Source organism: Phacochoerus africanus, chromosome 9 (assembly GCF_016906955.1).
Source record: "Phacochoerus africanus isolate WHEZ1 chromosome 9, ROS_Pafr_v1, whole genome shotgun sequence".
In the NCBI taxonomy this organism is placed as follows: Eukaryota; Metazoa; Chordata; class Mammalia; order Artiodactyla; family Suidae; genus Phacochoerus; species Phacochoerus africanus.
The window spans coordinates 4516535-4533891 of NC_062552.1; the positions used below are offsets into that span (position 1 = coordinate 4516535).

A 17357-nucleotide genomic window follows, 5' to 3' on the forward strand; every position below is an offset into this window, starting at 1 on the left:
CAGCAAGACCTAAGCAAGTCTTTCACAATCTCTCCCCCCCCCCCCCCTTTTAATGACTATTCCTAGAAGTAAAAAGTTAGAAAGGCCAGCATAATTAGGTTAAGGCATCGCTAGCCCCGTGCCATCTGTGCATAGAATGTGCAGATGATGATGTTAAGAGTTAAGCCACTTACTGCCCTACTGTTGGCTGGGAAGTGATAAAGGAAGAAGTGACTAATGATGGATGGTCAGGGGAAACAGCTGTCGTTATTTTGGTTCAGTTTACAGCAATTCTTGCCTTTCTAAAGATAAGAACAGGCAGGTGCTTAAGGCATTAGACCAAGAGCTAGTCAAGAGGCCCCACAAGTTTAAACTCCCCTCTGAGAAAGAAAGTGAGTGATCTTGCTGGTTAAGGGTTGGGAGTCCAAGACCTAGTTTCAAATCTTAACTCTGTCACTGAAACAAATTGCGGAACCTCTTCCAGTGTCACATTCCCCATCTGCAAAATGGAAGAAGCGTCTTTGCCTGGTGGGACTGCTGTAAAGATGAGCATAACATGTCAGGTGCAGAGCAAGGGCTTAGGAGTGGCAACTAACGACTGGAAAACAAACGAAATGAAGAGGATTTGTTAATAAACAAGACTCTTCCAACTAATCCCACCTCCAACAATGACCGGGGAGCTCGGCGTGTCCCCCTTCACCTGGGGACCCACTCCATGAAAATGCCATCTGCTGGCTTGCTTGCTGTAGTAATCCAAGCCTAGAGTCCCTAAGACAAAGGAAGCAAGCAAGCAAGCAAGAGCTAGGGAGGGGAAGGAAGAAGGAAAGAGAGGGAGGGAGGAAGAGAGTTCCCACTGTGGCTCAGTGGGTTAAGAACCTGACTAGTAGCCATGACGGTGTGGGTTCGATCCCTGGCCTCACTCAGTGGGTTAAGGATCCGGCGTTGCTGTGAGCTGTGGTGTAGGCTGCAGAGGCAGCTCGGATCTGGCATTGCTGTGGCTGGGGTGTAGGCCAGCAGCTATAGCTCTGATTCAACCCCCAGCCTGGGAACCCACATATGCTGCAGGTGCAGCCCTAAAAAGAAAGAACGGAAGGGAGGAAGGAGGGAAGGAAGGAGGGAGGGAAGGCATCCTGCTGAAGGGAAACTGATGAAGAGCAAGTAGAGAAATACATCGAATAAAAACTTACTCTCATTTTCAAGACACTTTTTTTTGGTGGGGTTTTTTTTTGATTTTTTTGTTTTGTTTTGTTTTTTGTTTTTGGCTTTTTAGGGCTACACCTGCCCCAAAACTGGGTTAAGGATCCAGCATGTTGCAAGCTGCGGTGTAGGTTGCAACTGTAGCTTGGATCTGGCATTGCTGCGGCTGTGGCTCCGATTTGACCCCTAGCCCGTAGCCCGGGAACTTCCATATGCCACAGGTGTGGTCATAAAAAAAAAAAAAAGTTGTATTTTAGTACTCATTGATTTAAGAGATACGTAAGAATGAAGTGATAGTATACATTTAGACAAGCTTTTAAATGAATTTGTAGTTTATTAATGACAAATACACACATTTGGACAGAGTGCTTCTCTATGCCAACTGCTTTATTTATATATTTGCTAGGGCCACACCCTGTCCACATGGAAGCCCCAGGCTTGGGGTCCAATCAGAGTTACAGCTGCGGGCCTACACCACAGCCACAGCAACGCAGTTTCCAAGCCACGCCTGCGAGCTCCACCACAGCTCACGGCAACACCGGATCCCCAACACCATGAGTGAGGCCAGGGATCAAACCCGAGTCCTCAAGGATACTAGGCAGGTTCATTAGCCTCTGAGCCACGAAGGGAACTCCTGCCAGTCATTTTTATTATTCAGTCTACAGAGAACATCTAATGCACATTAAACATCTTTTGCCATAACTGGTCTCTGAGGGCACATCAGCCACCAACTGGAACCACTGACTTAGAGCAGAAAGCAGGATGTGTTTTCTATAATCCAAGCAAGAGGACATGAAACTACTTTCCCTAAACATCTGAGCACATGCAGTGAATCTCATCTTTCCATTTGTTTCATTTCTAAATAGTGAGAATGCTTGGACACCCCACCTACGGTTGAGCTTTTCAGCTCACTACAAAACAAGAAGTATTGCCCATTAAATACTTGTTGAATGAATGATGGTTTTTTTTTTTTTGGTCTTTTTTTGCCTTTTCTAGGGCTATACCCACGGCGTATGGAGGTTCCCAGGCTGGGGGTCTAATCGCAGCTGTGGCTGCAGGCCTACACCACAGCTCCAGCAACACAGTATCTGAGCCGAATCTGTGACCCACACCACAGCTCAGGGCAACGCCGGATCCTTAACCTACTGAGCGAGGCCAGGGATGGAGCCCACATCTTCATGGATACTAGTCGGGTTCGTGAACCACTGCGCCACGACGGGAACTCCAATGATGGTGCTCTTGCTTGTAAGCTCCATGGGGTCCACCCCTGTAACTAACTTTACCCGATGAGTTATATCTTCCGGGTACTTTGACTGTTTCAAGATACACGTATACCTTACCGAAGAGAAAGGGGAAAAACACCCTAAGTCCCTCAAAAGAGAACCAGAACGGCAGCCACCACATGTGTTTTAAATATATTACCCACACAATTAAGAATACAGTATTATAAACCAGCTCTATAAATCTTATAATAAACACGGGAGCACACCAACCCTCTACTTAGCTATAGAGAGGCTCTTAATAACTCTCTAGATTCCGTGGTGATGCGGCTTTGGGATTGACTTAATATTCCACAGGAAGAACGTTTAACTGGATGAAATAAATCAGAGCACATCCCTCCTGCGTACCAAAAAGGAAAAGGAAAAAGAAAATCTTCTTAAGAGGCAAAAAAGCAGCACAGTGCGTGCCTGGCTTCAGTCTTCCCAAAAAGCCTTCAGATTTTTATTTCCATTTAAAAGTGCTAAGAAAACTGAATGTGCAGACAGGGCTTGAGGCATTGTTCTGTGGGAACACCCTGGAGAGCCTCTGCCTTTCAATCTCCGTCCTAACCTCACCGGCAGAGGGAGGCGAGGTCTGTGTGGACATAAAGATTTGTCAAGTGTAGGAGTTCCCGTCGTGGCGCAGTGGTTAACGAATCCGACTAGGAACCATGAGGTTGCCAGTTCGGTCCCTGCCCTTGCTCAGTGGGTTAACGATCCGGCGTTGCCGTGAGCTGTGGTGTAGGTTGCAGACGTGGTTCGGATCCCACGTTGCTGTGGCTCTGGCTGTAGGCCAGTGGCTACAGCTCCGATTCGACCCCTAGCCTGGGAACCTCCACATGCCGCGGGAACGGCCCAAGAAATGACAAAAAAAAAAAAAAAAGATTTGTCAAGTGTAAAAGGTGTGAGCCTATGCAGATGGCACAATTAGAATACTGGCTTATGCTTCTCTCGACCCTGTTAAGAAACATAAACTTTGTGAGATGTACAACCGGAAGGTATTTCAACATCATGAAGGGATTCTGCCCACCCCGTTAGGGGGTGGAGTGGCGGGAGGAATTCTTTTCTTTGATTCGGACTAAAAAAGACTTTTTATTTTGGAAAAAATGGAAGATACAGGAGTTCCCACTGTGGCGCAGCAGCGGAAATGAATCCCCAGCCTCACTCAGGGGGTGAGGGATCCAGCGTTGCCCGGAGCTGGGGTGTAGGTCACAGGGTGCAACTTGGATCCCGTGTTACTGTGGCTGTGGTGTAGACCGATAGCTGCAGCTCCGATTCGACCCCTAGCCTGGGAACCTCCATATGCCGAAGGGGCAGCCCTTAAAAAAAAAAAAAAAAAAATTTGAAGATACGCAAAAGTGGAGACAAAAGTTACATAAACTTTCACATTCTGAAGTTCCGTCGTGGCTCGGTGGTTAACGAATCCGACTAGGAACCATGAGGTTGCAGGTTTGATCCCTGGCCTTGCTCAGTGGGTTAAGGATCCGGTGTTGCTGTGAACTGTGGTGTAGGTCGCAGATGAAGCTCAGATCCCGCTTTGCTGTGGCTGTGGTGTAGGCTGGTGGCTACAGCTCCGATTGGACCCCTAGCCTGGGAACTTCCATAAGCCATGAGTGCAGCTCAAGAAAAGACAAAAAAATATAAAAAATAAAAAAAATAAACTTTCACATTCCTACGTCTTCGTTTCGCCACATGGATTTGGAGTCGGTTCCTCTACTCCCCCACCCCTCTAAAAACTGGATTTTTTTTTAAACTGGATTTTAATCCCAGACATCATATCATTTCAGGGCAAATATTTCACAACATATGTCTAAGAGACAAGAACTCCTTTTTTGAAATCCACTCAGGGTTAAGCCTGTAACAAGAATTCCTTAATATTCTCTAATACGTAGGCAGTGTTCAAATTTCCCCAAATGTCCCATATTTACTCTTTATCAAATACATCTTCAACTTTTAAGGATAGTGGCTGTTTTTAAGGAACTCACAGAGCTGAAATCCCCTTACAGTTCCTCTTAGAAATATTTCTTTAAATAAGTGCTTAGTCATGGAACATTTTATCACAAATTCAACAATCACCCCAGGCTTTACTGAGATGGGCCCACACTGTTGGACAGTAGAGAACGCGTTTGACCTCTTCCTGTAGGGCAGCCCCTTAAGGGGCAAAGAGCTGGGAGGCAGGTGACCTTGATTCTAATCTCTTTTTTTGCCCTTTTTAGGGCCATACCCACAGCATATGGAGGTTCCCAGGCTACGGGTCTAATTGGAGCTGCAGCTGCCGGCCTACACCACAGCCACAGCACTGCCAGATCCAAGCCGCAGCTGCAATCTACACCACAGCTCACAGCAACGCCGGATCCTTAACCCACTGAGTGAGGCCAGGGATTGAAACTGCATCCTCATGGACCCGAGTCGATTCGTTTCCGCTGAGCCCTGTCGGGAACTCCACCTTGATTCTAATCTTAATTCGGTCATTACATACCTGTGTAACCTAGAGCAAATCCATTTTCTTCTCTATGTCTGTTTCTAAGCCTGTTGAAAAAGTGGGTTAGCCTGAGGAATCTACATTTCTTTCTTCCTCCGACCCTTCAACACTTTTTATTTTATTTTACTTAATTTATTTATTTTTGGTCTTTTTAGGGCCGCACCTACGGCATATGGAGGTTCCCAGGCTAGGGGTCAAATCAGATCTGTAGCTGCCAGCCTACACCACAGCCACAGCAACGCAGGATCTGCCACCTACCCCACAGCTCACGGCAAGGCCGATCCTTAACCAACTGAGCAAAGCCAGGGATCGGAAAAAACCGCATCCTCACGGATCCTAGTCGGGTGCGTTAACCACTGAGCCACAACGGGAACTCCTCAAGACATTCAATTTTATGTTTAATTTGTTTCAAATACCCTGTTTCCATGAGGTTCTTGGCAAAGATGAGAGCATATCCCTTACAGGAGAGATGAGGGTGTTGGAAAAACCATCGGACCACGCAAATCCCGACTCTGGTCGCGAGTAAGTCAGTAACCTTCCCAAGCCTCAATGCCAGACGGAATTACAGTCATTTACTTTGCCATCTCTCTGACCAGATGTTGGCTTCCGCAGAGCGGGAATCTCTCATATTCATCTACCATCCAAGCCTAGTGCCTGGAGCATGGCAGGTACTTGAGCCACGAGTGTCAGGTGACTGAGTGGTTGGGTGTGCCATCTGACGGTGAGTGACTGCTCCATCTACACGGCAGGGCCATTATGTGGGGAAATGGGCTAAGATGTGAAAACACACCTGTTATGTTACCTACTAAAAGATATTAAATGTTATTATTTTATTTGAAACATTCCAAGTAGAATATTCACTTATGAAAATCTGACCCTGCCTTTAACCTTTGCTAAGGGATTGACACATTTTTTTCTTTCTTATTATGCTAAGTTTCGTTTCTTGAGAAATTTTTATATGCCTCTTTCTTTCTTCTTTTCTTCGGTTTTTAGGGCAGAACCTGCAGCATATAGAAGTTCCCAGGCTAGGCGTTGAATCGTGGCTGCAGCCGCCGGCTTACACCAGATCCTTAACCCACTGAGGGAGGCCAGGAATCAAACCCGTGTCCTCATGGATACTAGTCAGGTTCCTAACCCACTGAGCCATAACAGGAACCCCTTGTCTGCTTTTGCAAAAAAATTAAAAGTATACTTTCGTGTATTCACCACTATTTTTAATTTTTTTCCATAATGATTTGGGGGGCGAATTTTTTGGAGTAATTGATTAGTAGCTTCGTGCCAGTCTAATTTAAATAAGGCATTTTTGTTAACGTCTACAAATCAGAAAAATGCAGGAAGTAGTGTAACAGCAACTGTATGTATCAGATACATGAATTTTCTGATGAATTAAATGTTCACTGAATTAGTTCCCTAAAGATGGCCCTGATTCAGTTTCTACTACAGCTGAATGAGAACTGTTCTGCCTACAAAGATTTATTTCCTCAAACGGGCTCTTTTTCGTCGTGACAACTAAATTCAGCTTATCATTTGAAGATTCCTGATTCTACTCAGGCACAATTTTGAAGTGTATTTCCCTCCACTGTATTGAAATCCGGGACAACTCTTAGAGCAGCAGTTCCTGAAAGGAATGGTGGTAATTCCGTCACAATGCTCACAAAGCCGGACTGGACAGATGCCTTTAGGGAAGTCTGCATAACCTAGTCTTGGTGATTCGCAACCACCTTAGCACACAGAACACTCTGGAAGGCCTTGCTATAAAGCTATTTGTTGCATGTCTTTGTGGTATAACGAAATAAACTTAACTCAGCATCTCTCCAACTTCCTTATTTCACGTCCCCCTAAGAAAAACGCTGCTAATTAAACTAGGGCTCAAGGATGCCATCAAATAAGACATTAGAGATGGGGAAATACACGCATCTTGGAGTCAATGAAATGTAGTGTATGACCGCAGAACTGTTTTCCAAACATCACCTATGATCATCAACACGCCTAAAGAACGAAAACTTTTGAAGTTAAAAAAAGAAATACAGGGAGTTCCTGTTGTGGCGCAGAGGAAACGAATCTGACTAGTATCCCTGAGGATGCGGGTTCGATCCCTCTCCTGGCTCCATGGGTTAACAATCCAGCATTGCCAAGAGCTGCGGTGTAGGTGGCAGACTCAGCTCTGATCTGGCGATGCTGTGGCTGTGGTGTAGGCAGGCAGCTACATCTCGGATTTGACCTCTAGCCTGGGAACTTCCATGTGCCACAGGTGTGGCCCTAAAGAGCCAAAAAAAAAAAAAAAAACAGAGAGAGAGAGAGAGAAAGGGGAGTTCCCATTGTGGCGCAGCGGAAATGAATCCGACTAGGAATCATGAGGTTGAGGGTTTGATCCCTGGCCTCACTCAGTAGGTTAAGGATCCGGCGTTGCCCTGAGCTGTGGTGTGGGTCACAGACATGAGTGGATCTGGCGTTGCTGTGGCTGTGGTGCAGGCTGGCAGCTACAGCTCCGATTCGACCCCTAGCCTGGGAACCTCCATATGCCGTGGGTGCGGCCCTAGAAAAGACAGAAAAAAAAAGAAAGAAATACGTAGTTGGCCCTTCCTGTAACCTGCAGATTCAACCAAGCTTGAATAAAAAAGATTTGAAAAAGATTCTGGAAAGTTTTAAAACTTTCATTTGCTAAAGGCCAGCAACTCTCTATAAAGCAGTTAATGTGTTTACACTTATTCATGTTCCATTGGGTATTGTAAGTAACCTAGAGGTGATTTAAAGGACAGGGGAGGATGCGCACAGGCCATATGGCAACACTACACCATTTAATAGGAGTCTCCAGCGCCCCTGGATTTTGGTATCTGCCTGGAGTTCCTGGAGCCAATCTCCATGGTAACAAGGGACCACTGTACCGGTCACTCGTTTTGGGGTGCAAAACACCAAAAAGTCACCTTTTTAAAAAAGTAATTTCCAGGTCTACAGCATCGCCTAACTGTCCAGCTGTCCTCAGTGAGCATGCAAATCTCTTTAAACGAAGATGTCATGCAATTGAATCATTCAGCCGGTTAACAGCCTGCTCCACGCCGGTAGTAGGTAGTATAACTTTCACTTGAAACAACCCCTTTGCCTCTCAAGAGCCCCACACCCAGAAGTGACTCAATTTCATAACGCCACCATTAAAATCCCTAGCACTTTCCAAGCAACAGGCTTGGGCGTAAAGCATCAGTAACTCCACAGTGAGTCAGATGAAGTCTGTGAGTGTCGGTGGGGGAGGTTGCAGGGTTCCCAGATCAGCTTCCAGAGAATGGGTGCGGCCGAAGGCCGGGCTCGGCAGGCTCCCGGTGCATAACTGCGAGGGCCCGGCCAAGTCAGCCCGCAGGGCTTTGGGGCCCGCGTGTCCCACCCCAGGCTGGCCCAGGCACCCCACCTGCCCCACATGCGCACGTCCGGCCCCTCTGAATGGCTCTCTGGACGCACATCTGGGGCTTTGGCTGGCAGGACCCCGCAGGGCCTCGAGCCGGTCCTCGGGACCGGAACGAACGGCCACTGACCCCGGGAGGCCCGGGTCACCATCACCCTCGCCTCCGCCCCCCACCCCTCCCGGGGCCGCTCTCCACCGCCGGCCTCCCTCGGGGCCGGAGGGACACTTGTGCGAGCTCGGCCGCGCTCCCCGGGACGCCGCAGCCGCCGCCGCGACGCGGGCAGCCGGGGATGGCCCGCGCGGCCCTCTCCTTCTGTATCCACCCGGCAGTTTCCATGGCTCCGCCGCCATCCTCCGCCCCCTTCCCCGCGCGGAGCCGGGCGGCGGGCGCGGCCGGCCCGGTGGGGGCGGCGGGGGGCGTGCCCGGCGCGGGGACCCGGGCGGCGCTCCCCAGCCGCGGGGCGCGTGGAGGCGCCCCCAAGTCCTCCCCCCTCCCCCGCCCCGGGCGGCCCGCCCCGGCCCGCTCGCCCGCACCCGGGTCCGCTCCCCGCCGGGCCCGGCGCCGGGGCCCCAGGCGCAGCGCAGCCCCCGGCCCGGCCGGCGGCGCGGGGGAGGGGCGCGGCGCAGGCAAAGTTGCTGAGTTGCTTTGCTCGCTCAGAAGTTGCAGCTGAGACGGCAGCTTCCCGCCCCCTTCCTGGACTCGGCGGCTCGGAACACACACCCCGCCCGTCCTCACCCGCTACCTGCCCTCGCCCCCGCCGCCCCGGCCCGGACTCGGCAGCAGCCCCTCCCGGCGCCCGCGAGGAGCCCAGGTTTCCAGCGGAGTCGGGCAGGGGGCGGGCGCACCCCACCTCCCCGTGCCGCCCGGGGGAGGCGGGGGAGCGGGGTTGGTGGGGGGCAGGATCCCCTCCGCCCGGTCGCCTCGCGGCCGCGGCGCTTTTGCAGTTTGCAAAGCCGAGCAGCTGGGCAGGGGTCGCCCACCGGCCCCCGCGCCCAGCCTGGCGAAGCGGGGTGTGCAGAGCGACACGCGGGCAGGGGGTCCCATCCCCTCCCGCTGGGGCTTTCGCCCGGGAGGCGGGAGGGGCTCCGCCAGGGGCTGAGGTCGCCAACAGGTGCTCGCGAGCCCATGTGACGGGGGAGGGGCCGCGCAGGGGAAGCCGGGGTGGGGGCGGGGGCGGGCTCCCGCCTCCTCCGTCGCCTCCCCCTCCCCCTCGGTCCCCCGCGGAGCCCGGCGCCCGGCGCACCCCGCCCGCGGCGGCCTGGGGATGGCTCGCGGGTGGCTCTCCCGAGCGCGGGTGCCCTCGCGGCCGGCCGGGAGGAGGAGCAGCAGGAGGGGGCGGGAGGGGATGCGAAAGTGGGTCAGGAATGTAACTGGACGCTGCGCACCCCCACGCACCCCCTCCCCCAGGGCCGGCCGCGCGGCCGCGCCAGCCTCTTGCTGTTGTGGTTCCCCAGCATTATCGGCGGACGGTTACCAGGGGTTCCCGAGGGATGTGTTTCCCGGTGACCCTTTGGGTAGAAAAACTTAGTTGCCTCAGTAACCGAGTTTGGCTTGGATGCGATGATGCAGTGAGGGCTCTAGGTGAGCGTGGCCGAGAGGAGGCTGCAGTTGCACTCGGGGGGTGGATTAACTTTTCTAATTACTGAACCACGACGGGAAGGGAAAGCTGGAGAGAAGGTGGGGTTTTGCCCTGCTTCGTGTTTGTTGTTGTACATTTCAGAGACCCTAAATCCACGTTTTTGCCTTAGCGTTTGAGTCCACCACTGCAGGCCCCGGTTACCATAAATTCAGCAGAGTTCCTAGCCGACGCTCACTTAGTGGATACAAAGGCTCGAAGTTGCTGTCTCAGGGTTGGAAGGGGCCAGGGGGACGCTGACAGTTTTGTATTTGGGCAAGGCCTGAGGAACAAATACGAAGAGGCCTTTATTAAAAGGAGAAGAAAAAACAAATGAAAAAAAAAAAAGCCCCAAACCCAGCCCTCCTCAAAGCAGAAGAAGTGAGAGCTGCCCAGTTAGTTCCGTCTGGAGCCTAGTGGCATCTCACACCCCAAGCATGTGATTCGGGAGGGAGTATGCAGATTTTAAGTGATGGGCTTGGGGAGTTCCTGTTGCGGCATAGTGGGTTAAGAACCTGACTAGTATCCATGAGGATGTGGGTTGGATCCCTGGCCTTGCTCAGTGAGTTAAGGCTACACCTCCCCAGGGTGTAGGTTGCAGAAGCTCCTCCGTCCCCGCTGCCGTGGCTGTGGTGTGGGCAGGCAGCTGCTGTTCCGATTCAGCCCCTAGCCTGGGAACTTGCAAGTGCCACAGGTGCGGCCCTAAAAAGACAAAAAATAATACATAAACAATAAAGTGATGGGCTCGAGGTTTGCATTGCTGGTGACATAGACCAAGTCCGGGGAAAAGTCATAGTAAAGATGAGAGTGCAAAGAGAAAGCTTGGCGGTGTTTGCCACCCAGACTCTTGTTGATCACCCTTCCAGAGAGGTGTGGCATTTTTTCCTCCTGCTGGTTTTGTTGCATGGTACAAGACAGGGTAGCGGGAGCCAGGCCCAAAGAGCCCGAGACGCTTCACTCTGAGGAGAAATGTGCACCTCCTGAAGTTTTATTCACAAGCCCAGAGGAGTGTGTTACCCTCCAAAGAGATCTGAAGAGCTATCTGAAAAGCTGACTCAGGAATGAATGTAAATTTCTGTTTCCAGGGCAACCCCAGATAAAGCAAACTAAATGGAGATGTATTTTGCATTAAAGAGCCTGTCTTCATAGGAAGCTAAAACTGATAAACTGAGGTTGTATAAATCAAATCATACACTAAATTTATACATGAGAGGGGAAGTTACCTTGTGGTGAAGAGTGTTGTGAAAAATCTGATCATCTCTAGTCTAACTTTATTTTGAAAAACTACAGTTTTTTCAGTAGTACAGTGGGAGTGAGAATACTAATGGTTGGTATATTCTTTGGGGGGGTGAACTGACCTTGTTACATTCTAGATGGAGGAGCTTTAAATTCAACTGGCAGAACATCTCTCTTTTTCCCTCTTATGGTGCTTTGGTGAACTGTTAGAACAGCTGAAGTTGGAAACTGACCAATTCCATACACTGAATGGTCTTGGATTTGAATGAAAATGGCAGAGCTACACAGAACTTTCTAGAAACTTAAAAAAAAAAAGGAAGATGTTCATGATCTTAGGTTTTTGTCACCGTGATAAGGAACTTTTCCTTCTCCGTGAGACAGTTAAGATTTCAAATCTTGGTCCAGACCGGCATTGTTGCCGTAGAAATGAATTGGAAAGTTAAGCAGAAAATGGAGTGGCAGGCGTCCTTTCTCCGCCCCTTCCTTCTCCCTCCCCCCCAATTTCTTCTGCGCTGAGAAGGCATTTCTCTCTCCGGTGATCTCCCTTTTCATTGTAAATCAGATTTATCCAGCAAGTTCGATTAAGGTATCCGTCTCTGTCAAGAAAGGATTAAAAATAGAAGCCTTAATGTTGTGGTGTGTTCTTGTATACTGAAAATATTTGTTGCATAATTGGGGCGTGCTTTTCAAGAAATCTTCCCTGTGCAGCAGATTTTCAGTTGGGTTGTTTTGGACCATGGGTTTACAACCATCTACTCACTGCCACCGCCAAAATATTTCTTTCAATGAACGTTTGCTTTAAAGGTTCTAGCCAGCTACTTTGTAGAGAACCATGCTAATTTAAGGACTGTGGAGGTTACAGAGAGACGTGTTCACCTTCCTAAAAAGACCCCAGTCTAGGAGTTCCCAGGCGACTCAGCAAGTTAAGGTTGCAGTGTTGTCACTACAGTGACTCAGCTTGCTGTGGTGATGTGGGTTCGATCCCTGGTCTGGGAATTTCCACATGCCAGGCGCGTGGCCAAAAAAAAAAAAAGACTCAAGTCTAATATGTTTTAGTCAAGGGGTGACAGCTTGATGACACACATGAGTTTAACTGTTCAGGAGTTTAATACAGACACCAGTGAAAAATATATGAAAATTGAGTTGAAAAGTAGAATAATGAGGGATTTTTAAACTGTTTTTCCTTTTTTTTTTTTGTCCTTTTGTCATTTTCTTGGGCCACTCCCGAGGCATATGGAGGTTCCCAGGCTAGGGGTCGAATCGGAGCTGTCCAGAGCCACAGCAACACCAGATCCGAGCTGCATCTGCAACCTACACCACAGCTCATGGCAACGCCGGATCCTTAACCTACTGAGCAAGGGCAGGGATCGAACCCACAACCTCATGGTTCCTAGTTGGATTCGTCAACCTCTGAGCCACGACAGGAACTCCTGTTTTTCCTTCTTTTGTTTATTCTCTAAAATGTTAGCAGTGAACCTGAAGAATGTAGGTGAACCTGTAAGAATGAGGCCTTGCTGTTTTTTAGGGAGATGTCGCCCGCCGGCCAGTGTGCCTGCTGCTGCCGGTCCAGGAGAGATCAGTTGTTAGGAACCTTCCGGGAGGGGCCGAGAGCAAGGGTGAGCGGGAGGGTAAAGGGAGAGGGCACGCCCTTACTTAGCAAAGGCTCAGATGTGGCAGGGTGCTGGGTGTGTCCTGGGAGGGTAGCTGTGAGGTGGCAGCCATCAGGAAGTGCTCCCGAGGGAGTTGGTAGCACTTGAACTGAGGCGGTGCAGGATTTGGCTAGAGAGAGAAAGCCCTTCCTAGTGGTAGAAGTGAGATAAGCCGAGAGGCAGGAAGTTACAGGGCGTGTTTGGGGAATCGGAGTCCATCAGCTTTGCCACTGGAGATGGATCGAGTATGACATTTGCCATTGGAACGTTAGGTGAGGGACAGACCCATGAGGGGCCTTGAATGCCTGGCCAAGTTGGGTGTTAGGACTTTATTCGTAGGTCGTGGGAGTTATGACAGGATTTGGAGCAAGGGAAATACGTGGGTGGTCAGAGTTGGGCTCGGGGGAGGTTAATCTTGTGAGTTAGGTTTGAGTGGAAGTTGAGGCTGTTGCAAAGATCCAAGGGCCTGAACAAGGGCTGTAGCGATGGGACCTTGTTGGAAGGCGATGCTTTGGGTGTTACCAAGGGAAAATGGGCAGTATTTTATAGTGTTCCGATGTGGGCTTGAAGACGGAAAGGGTTCAAATCCACATGCCCTGGCAGGTGGTACTAGCAACAGAAATTGGAACAGGGAGCCAGTGTTCGAAGCAAATCGAAGGGTTGGTTTCAGCAGTGGCATTCGAGACGGTGATGGGCAGCTGGGTTTAGGTGATTTAGGGAAGATGGGTGGGTTTTGGCTGAACGTAGAGATGAGCATCAAGAAGTAGGTGGTTATGGGTCCTAAATCTGAACTTGGTGCCAAAGGGCCTGTTTTAGGGAAGACTCATGCTTAGAATTTATATGTATACGCACATACCTGTGTGTAAATTTCAAAATTCTCCTGCTTCCTCATAAAGCACGACAAGTTGTCATTCCTGAGGCTTTAGTTAGAGCCGGTTTCCTGAGTCAGCCCTGTTGTAACCCAAGTGCTTTACCCTGCAGCTCCCAAACCCGGCTCAACAGATTAAGGGGTCCCACCCCGCAGGCGCTGAATCAGAACCTCCTGCTGTGGCAGGCTGGGTTTTCGCTCTGCGGTATAGCCCACTCTGCTGCATCTTCCTTTTGAGGATCCGGTGCCTCCACCCGTTTGTGCTGCAGTCTTTCCCGGAGCCTCCTGACTCTCCCAGGCGGGGGTGACTTCTTACTCTTCACTTGTTGGTTTCAACCTGTCCTTCTCCTTTTGTCCCTGATGGGAGCCATTGATAGGCAGTGCTGGGAGGTGTTTATATCCAGGGCCCTGTTGCTTTCCAAATTGAGCCCGGGTTGGGAAGCCTGGCTGGATGTGTCAGGGGACCTCTGCCCTCTGCCCTTTGCCCTGCTAGGTAGGAAGGAGGCTTGGGCTGGAGGCTGTGAATGGGGGTGACTCACACCCTGTCCGTCGAATCGTCTGGAGGGTGATGCAGTCGCCCAGGTCCTGGGCAGACCACTTCCTGTACCTCTGGATACGCAGGCTCAGGCCAGGTATCTGGCTGCTCCTCTTCGAGGCAGCTGAGTGGTCAGCAGTGAGGCCAGGGGAGCCGTAGGATCTCAACATCAGTCTGGAGTTTAGAGGGAACTAGCTCGGCAGAAACCCAGGCTTGGATTTCTGCAGGGTGATGACCGTTCGCAGCTTTGGCACCACCCGTCTGTCTCTGTGTCTATTTCTTTATTGTCAGAAAAAAGCAAATGTCTGTTCTTTGGAGCAGCACACGTTTTCTCACTTTCAGTTAACCGGATGCTGATTATCTGGCTGCAAATTGTCATTTGCTCTTTATTTTTTATTTTATCTTTGTCTTTTTAGGGCCGTACCTGTGGCACATGGAGGTTCCCAGGCTAGGGATCGCATCGGAGCCACAGCCTACACCACAGCCACAGCCACGCCAGATCCAAGCCCATCTGTGACCTACGCCACAGCTCACAGCAGCTGAGCAAGGCCAGGGATCGAACCCGCAACCTCGTGGTTCCTAGTCGGATGCGTTTCTGCTGCGCCACGACGGGAACTCCTTGCTCTTTATTTTCCTTTCTCCCTTATAAGCCATGTGGAGACACATTTACATGTCTGTATTATCACACGTCCAGTGGCAGGAACAAATGCTTAAAATTGATGGGAGGAAAAAAATGTTAATGCTGGAGATTGGAGGGGCGATGTCCTCTCCCTGCCTCCCCTCATCCCCCATAGAATTTAAACCATCCACCTTTTAAGGCTCTAACTGGTAAAGCCAATGGTGGGGCTTCTGTTGTTGTTGAGCCCCCTCCCCTTTTTTTACCCACCTCCCCGAGAGAACAGTAGAAAATGATAGAGTCTGAGTGGTTTTTGTTTTTTGTTTTTTGTTTTTTGTTTTTTGTTTTATCGTGGTAAAAGATACATATCACATAAACTGGACCATCTGTGGCATTTTTAAGCACCCAGTTCAGTATTGTTATGTGCCTTGACGTTGGGATGCAAGAGAATCTAGATCTTGAACTTCCTTTAGAAAATAAGGGAGTATTCTCAAAATGCCAGAAAATGAAACCCACGGTACCCAAGCAACTGCGAGCAAGAGAGGAGGCGTTGCGTTATCGGTATGCAGGCCACTCCCAGGGAGGTGAGAGACAGCGGGTGGACAGGTGGTCCTTCTTAGGGGATGGCTTTGCCCAGAACATCCTTTTTCAGCCGCTCATTGTGAAATTAAGAGCACTGGGAGGAAAGGCAAGGGTATGCTTGAGATTTTAAGAAGCCAGAAAGAGGGCTAGCATCCTGCCATACAGATGCGAACGTTTTCTTGAAGCTCTGAGTGCAGCAGGCAAGAAAGCGCTCACATGGGAAGTTACAGAATTTAATTTACACAGCTGCCTAGAGTTTCCAGAATCTGTTTTGTATACTCTGTGGCTTATGGAGAGTCGTGTATATATTTTTCATTCTCTTGCCTCACACGGAAGGACTAGTGACTGCTGTTATCCTAGTTTTTCTAGTGAAGCGTATCTTGTTGTGATTAATGAGAATATGAGTGTCAGCTGCCAAACAACTTCTAGATGAGCAAGAGCCTCTGAATTTATGATCATGTCAATGAGCACACGGTCAAATGGAACAGTTTTTAAGGCTCGGTAAGTAAGATTCACAAGAAAGGTTGGAACCATGATTGCTGTTTGCTGAGGGTCTTAGTCAACCCAGATCTAGTGACAGTCCACTTTTCTTTTTTCCCATTAGAAAATGTATTTTCACAAAACCCCTTGCAGTTTGCACTCGTTCATAATACCCACAAAACAGGTTTGCAGCTCATCAGTCCAATAGGATGTCAGGTGCCGTTCCCAAGAAGCTGCGGGTTCGTGTTTTACCCAAGGAGAGAGGCTGTCATTTCTCTCTCTCAGCTCTGGAAATGGGTGGCGTGTTTACCAACCCTCCACTGAAGAGTGCTGCCGCCTTTGAGAAAACGTACAGAATGGCTTTGAGTTTATCTTATTCAAAACTGCTTTAGGAAACTTTTGCTTATCAGTCCTGAGAAGATGTGTTAAAACCAGCTTGGCAACTTTTTTTTTTTTGAATATAGCATGCTAGAGAGGGCCTTGAGAAAAGAGTTTTGAAACAATATCAGGGTTGGAACTGAAAGGGAAGGCTTTTAGTCGAGAATCCTCATGTGTTTCTCTGTGTTTGGAGGACTCATCTTGTAAAAGCCAGGACTTCATGGTGGGCCTTAATTACCAATGGAAGGTTCTCCTCTGGCAGCTGTAACAGGCATTGGCGATTAGAGCTGCAGCACGAACAACTTGGAGATCATTTATTTTCGATGGATTCACAATCCTGTGCCCACCCACGCCCCCAATATAATTTACTGAATTCTGTTTAGAAGCAGTCGTTGCATAGATTTTTTTTTGTCTTTTTTTTTTTTTTTTTGTCTTTTTGCTCTTTCTTTGGGCCGCTCCCCTGGCATATGGAGGTTCCCAGGCTAGGGGTCGAATCGGAGCTGTAGCCACTGGCCCACGCCAGAGCCACAGAAACGCGGGATCCGAGCCGCGTCTGCAACCTACACCACAGCTCACGGCAACGCCGGATCCTTAACCCACTAAGCAAGGCCAGGGATTGAACCCGCAACCTCATCGTTCCTAGTTGGATTCGTTAACCACCGCGCCACGACGGGAACTCCTAGTTGCATAGAGTTTTGAGTGCTCTGTACGCTAAGGTGTGGAAATCCGGGTTTCAGAGGAGAGGTCTCGAGAGGATCCGTTCGGGAGTCACCGAGTTGTCATTTATCAGGTGCAGTCACTTGAGCAACGTGAAGGGCACGAATCAGCGGTTTCGTGTTGCAGTTTTAGAAGACGTTGGTCCTTCCCCGCGCTGCGAGCTTCGGCCGATCTGCCCAAGGAAAGGCCGCTCCTTCGTGTTGCTGTGTCATCAATCTGCAGACAGTGAAAGTTCGGACGCTCTCAGGAGTCTAACATGTCTCCATTTTGAGTTTCCTTTTAAAGCTGAGTCCTTGCTTTTTACTAGAAAAACACCCCCGCTTTTGAAATCAAACAGGCCAGCAATGGACAGGTGTCTCTCTCACGGTG

The 17357-nt window shown here is 49.8% G+C and overlaps 1 protein-coding gene across 1 annotated transcript in view; it reads right to left on the reverse strand.

The window, feature by feature from the left end:
- Positions 1–9050: 9050 nt before the first annotated feature.
- Positions 9051–17357, reverse strand: part of LOC125135632 (basic proline-rich protein-like) — a 74018-nt gene continuing 65711 nt past the window's right edge. Inside the window, exon 6 of the mRNA XM_047795933.1 lies at positions 9051–9749. Within this exon, the coding sequence (XP_047651889.1) occupies positions 9051–9749 (699 nt within the window). The remainder of the gene's footprint in view (positions 9750–17357) is intronic.